At 36.2% G+C, this 6,000-nt stretch overlaps 1 protein-coding gene across 2 annotated transcripts in view; it reads left to right on the forward strand.

The window, feature by feature from the left end:
• Nucleotides 1-1,133, forward strand: part of LOC145988852 (UBX domain-containing protein 11-like) — a 54,016-nt gene extending 52,883 nt beyond the window's left edge. For both annotated transcript variants that reach the window (XM_083124090.1, XM_083124089.1), the window contains exon 11: nt 179-1,133. In XM_083124090.1, the coding sequence (XP_082980216.1) occupies nt 179-393 (215 nt within the window). In that variant the 3' untranslated portion in view covers nt 394-1,133. The remainder of the gene's footprint in view (nt 1-178) is intronic.
• Nucleotides 1,134-6,000: the final 4,867 nt, after the last annotated feature.

Here is a 6,000-nt window from a genome sequence, read left to right on the forward strand (position 1 = left end):
ATTGGTAGAATCTCGGATACCAGTATCGACAAATTTTATATCAGGACTTCATCAGTACCAGTCGGTCCATTCCACGTGTCTGTACATATGATACAATGTATGAAGTATTTATTATTGTTGTATGGGTTATTTAGTTAAGTTGATTACTGCTTGATACACAGATTTTGCTGTCTTTTAGGTACTGATGTATATATTGTGAATATATCAGTTGAAGATTCTGTAGAGAAGCTTCGTCACTTGGTGGACCAACAGCGCTCATCTCAGACTGGTTATCGCTTCCTTTGTGGTTACCCACCAGAAGTAATCAAGAACGAATGCAGATCTCTGCATGAATGTGGCATAATTCATGACTCTGTCATCTACATGCAATCAGTCTCAAGATTAGTAGAATAAATTCTTTTGTGCATGAAGTTTCATTGAATGTGAATGGATAATGTGAATGATGCACGCAAATATTTTATCTGTATAAATGTGGTCATACGCGGATCATGTAAACTAATAAGTTGTGATCTCTCATCTCAAAACCAAAGACTTATTTTGTACAAATGAAGCTACTTGTTAACTTAATCATTTTGTAGTTGTTCGATTTTGCTTCTCTAAAATTAGTAAATCTTTAAATGTTAGTTTTTGATGCTGTAAGTACTCTAGAAAAGTAATATAATTCAGATCCATTTCAGATGTCGTGCTGATTCCACTCAGATTCTCTACCACAAAGTACAATTTGCAGTCGGTAGCCACAAATAAATAGCTCAGGGTTGTAAATTCTTAGGGAAGTAATTATATGTATATGTGTTTAAGTGATTAGAGTTTTTGTTGTAAAGGAACAGCACATCCAAAAGTACAAACATATTTAAATTTCAAATCTTCCATGTAGGAAAAGTAATATTAAAACATGAGGACATCGTACAGAAAATACCAGGACTTATTGCAAATAGACTGCTGTAGAAATCCAACAGCGAAGAAAATGGGCATCCTAGTCTTAAGATTTGTAGTGAAGGATTGGAAAATTGACAAATTCATTTCTCATTTTAGATGATTTTTCTTTTGTACTTTGTGTAATTTTTGTTTATAGATGAGTAATAAAGATATCATTGAATTATTTGTAGTAATGCTATTAAAATCCTACTTTGACATGTATGTTTTTTATTTTCTGCATCTATATGTTATGCAGTGTGTTATACAGGATTTCCGAGATGAAACACCCTAATTTGAACTGTCTGTAATACGACATGTATTCGATGCATAAAGAAGATTGATACAACAATGGATACACATAGTTATGAAGTTTTGTTTGTGCAATCACACCATTTCTACATGTGCCCCATGAGCGTCACGGAGGATCTCTAATCGATACTCGATTTCACACCAGGTAGCCTGTAGCATCTGTGGCGTAACTGTCTCAATAGCAGCTCTAATCCTCTCACGAAGCTGTTCCACAGTTGTCACTTTGATGGAGTACACCTTGTCCTTAACATACCCCCACAGGAAGAAATCCAGGGGAGTAATTTCAGGCGACCGGGGTGGCCAGGTAATTGGACCACCTCTCAAAATCCATCTTTGTGGGAATTTTTCAGTCAATGTGTTCCGAACTTCCAAATGCCAGTGTGGAGGTGGTCCATCCTGCTGGAACAGCAGGTGTGGGTATCGATGTCTTATCTGAGGGAACACAAAATTAACTAACATATCAAGATATATGTGACCAGTGATAGTTGCCTCTGCAAAGAAAAAAGGTCCAATAACTTCATCCTTGAGTAAGCCACACCAAACATTGACCTTTGGGCTGTCTCGTTGATACTCTATAGCCTCTCGAGGATGTTCACTACCCCAAATTTGCACATTGTGTCTGTTGACCTTACCACTGAGGTGAAATGTTGACTCATCAGAAAACATAACCTTGGCCAAAAAGTTGTTGTCTTCCTCGATGCGCTGAAGAATGTCTTCGGCAAACATTGCTCGTTTGGGTTTATTGTCGGGTTTCACCTCATGTAACAATTGCAATTTATATGCATAAAGCTTTAGGCGCTTGTGTAGTACATCGTGGACAGTTGATTTCAGGACATCAAACTCACGTGACGCCAGACGAACAGATTTTTTGGGACTTCTTGCATATGTATCTGAAAATGCACCGAACATTCTAATCTGATGTTCTTGATGCCTCTTAGCAACAGATCCTGTCTCTAGAGTCGTTTTCACGTTCAGAAGACACAATGGGCTCTTATGGGAAATACGAGCACGCTGTTGTCAAATTTCTGGATTTACAAATTTAGCTTAAGTAAAATCGGTACCTGCAGTTTTGCAGGAAATTTTGTAGAGAATACGATGGTGAACACAAAAAACTGGTAACTTGCTTACATAATTTTAGATAAATTAAAAACGCAAATTTTCTGTGAAAACACAATTGTTACATTGTTTTCATTCCTAACGTTGAAACATGCCGTAAAATTGAAGCTTTCATTATGAAAAAAATTGACACTGTTTTTTAATTGTCATAGGTGACGGTGGTACTCAGAATTTATCAATACTTTAAAGCATATTTGCATTAAAAAATATTCAAATAAAGTATGTGGAGATTTTTTATATTCGTGCAGTAGAAAATGTCGTCGCTGGCCATTTCTTGTTCTGTAATTCCAAGTAAAAACTTCCAGCGACAAAGTTGTGGAGAAAATAATGAAATTATTTTTTATAACCACTCAAAGGTTCCCAGAAATATTACTTCCATGCATTTGGAGTTTCTTTTTAACCCGAACCGCGCGGTAAGGAGACGTTGTCTGGCCATCTTGAGCTGACTCACCGCAGCATTCCGGCTAATCACCACCAAGTTTTCCAGTTGTTATTTTATTTCCATTCAGTAAAAATATGAACTTCATGCAGTTTGTTATAATAGAATTGAAATTACTTAAATTTAATAATTGACAATTATTTCCAATGTTGCTGTTGTGAGCAACATTAGTGCTGTCGCAAATACACGTTGTTTTCGTTTACATTACTGTCGACATTAATACTGAAATGAAGATCACCTTTCAGTTTCCAACGTACACATAAATTCATAGACACCATATTAACCTTTGAAAGGCTTTCCAACACGTGACAAAATATGGTGCTTCAAGATAGAAATATGACATGCCTTGCTTGAGTCATTCACGTCTTATCAGTTCACGTGGGCCATAACTCATTTGTTTGTTTGGGTTGCAACTTGAATTTAACCCATGTGCCAGGTTTCGCTTACTTGAGTGAGAGATCTGCTTTGGTCTGTTTAGACTTTTTCCCTCTCCCGAAAAAGTGTTTTCAGTTGTGTGAGCTCCCAGTGATTTTTACTTTTTTAAGTGATTTCTGAAGTGTCATATTCGTGCATTACACTCGCGTGTGTAGTGATCGCAATGGATCATAGTAAAAAAGGTAACTGTAACGTTCACTACATATAATTATCATTATATATACAAAATATGTAACGCCCGACCCTGTGGCCGAGTGGTTAGCACATCGCGCTGCGACGCTAAGGGTCCCGGGTTCGAATCCCAGTTGGGCTTGGTTGTTTGTGAATGTCCATTCATCAATTTTCATCACTCATCCCCATCTTCGCAAATTAGCCAAGAGACACAAACCGCGAAGTAAAATAAACTAAATCAATCAATCAATCAAAATATGTAACACCTTCATTGTGAAGGAAGGTCATCATTTCCCGGCGACATGAGCTAGCGCTGTATTGGCAACACTGTGCGGTTTCTCCATAAGCGCCGTTGTGTCTTCTGAACGTGGAAATGACTCTAGAAACGCTGCTTTCCATGCCTTGATTCTCTTGGCATCTGGAGGGTCTCACGGAAACGTCGTTGAACTGCGATAATGGACCCTAATTCTGCATACCACCACACGGTTTGTGCTTTTTGAGCATTCATTGTCATTTTCCTTTTTTCTCGGTTTTCAGCACCTGCAATGAAAATGATCTTGCTATTACATTACATAATTAAAATTTCCACAGCTAATCTACCATATACCACCTGACAAAATTGTCTTGGTTGTTTATTATGTTCAGTATAAGTGTTTCAAATTAGGACGTTTCGTCTCGGACACGCTGTATAATGGTTGCAAAGATTGAGATAAAAGGATTTACTCCTCCTCTTATCGTTCACTTTATCATGGCAATGCATTCGCCCCTCCTAACTGTAACTTCTGGATCTGCCACTGCTACCGTGTCACAGTATGCCTAAAATTGGATAATAAGGTGTAACACATAACACATGTGGACAATGTTGGAAATTTATCTTCACTTTGAAAATATTTGATTGGTGGGAAGTCACATTTTTAAATATGATATGAAAGACTAATGTTAGTGGTTAAAGTTAATGAATTAAGTTGAATTGTTTATTCTGTGGCAATAACAGACACACTGGCTGAGAAACCCAATCTTTGTACATACAACACAAATCACAGATACGGGACACATCATCACAATGAACTTCATTCTTCAAAACTCGACTATGCTATGAAGCTCATCTTTTTCTGCATCTGCCCCAAAAGCATGGAATGCACTAGCAACCAATATAAAATCCATAATAAGTAACAACAGTTTCAAAATTAAACTGGCACTCAACAAACATCTTAACACTTATATTCTATAACTGTAGCTATTGGTATTTTATTACTATTTTTACATTAATTTTTTACTTGTAGTCACATTTGTATTTTTTTTCCTCAGTTTTCTCAATTCATATTTTTTCACATTTGTATTTTTTTTTTAATTTCTTGTTTTCACATTTGTAAAGACTTGTTATGACTACTATTACTATAATGATTATATTTGTAATGTAATGTAGGTACATGTGAAATTATTTATTTCTCATTAGTTTTACCAATTCTTTTTATATGTATTCATGTATTATTTATTTTATTATACATACTTATATTTTCTTACTTATATTTTTCAGCTTACGGTTGAACCTCACCTGCTAAATAAAAGAATTATTATTATTATATTTTTGCTGGAATCATAACTGAAGACAATTTACACTTTATAGGTTAATGACAAACAGTGTCGAAAAGTATGAGATGAAGATTCTTTCTTCCTATCAATGGCTAACTGTGGAAGTAAGTTAATTCAGCATTTCAGAGGAGACCCACATGTCAAGTTGACAGGGCCTCCGATATCTGAGCCAATATGCACCTTATTATTATCACAGATATCGCTTTATGAAATATTAATACTCAACCATATCTCACATATTAAAAAAAATTGAACAATGAATCGTGAAGTTATTTGTGGTGCCCATTGACCCGTACAATACAGCTAACTCAGGTTGTGTGTATACATATTCTAAGTTCACCGACAGAAATAAACAAGAGAGGACCTTTATATTCAGTGCTCACCTTGAGGAATTTCCAACTCGAATTGTTTCCTTGTTGATCCCCATGTGTTTTGTAAATCGATTTTTCATTGTCCAGCATTGTCCGTTGAATTTCTGGGATTTATATACAAAATTTCAGAGCACAAAGAGACCATTGTGTGGGTGACCGCTATGCCACTGCATTCAGCAAAATAAATTACCAATATATGCTTCAAAGGCAATAAAAAAAGTAATTGTGGGTAATGTGAAGAGTCAAATGGCTCAGTTGACCCCACTCTTCATCCATCTCATCATGAGCTCATCCTCGCGAGCAGCCAAAATAGGCAAGAATGTGACAGAAAAGAAATACAACAAATAAGACAAGACAGGTCTCCAGCTTTAGTACTGAAATTGTAAAGTTATTTGAATATATTACTCACTCTTAACATTAGTACAACTTTTAAAATTATCGTACTCGACTACTCGGTAAGCAGGGATTTATCCATGATTTTTCCCTTGGGAGGGGGCATGTTGGAAACTTTTGGGGGGTGTGAGTTTGGGGATGTTAAGTGCATATTTTGGACCGTTTTTAAAATGTTTGCCTTAATTCAATTTGTTCATAGATGTTTCCAGAGATTAACCCCCTCCCTTCCCTTCACATAACATGTCAAATGCAGGAAAA

The sequence above is a fragment of the Lepisma saccharinum genome, chromosome 6, assembly GCF_977018435.1.
Source record: "Lepisma saccharinum chromosome 6, izLepSacc3.1, whole genome shotgun sequence".
Classification (NCBI taxonomy): Eukaryota; Metazoa; Arthropoda; class Insecta; order Zygentoma; family Lepismatidae; genus Lepisma; species Lepisma saccharinum.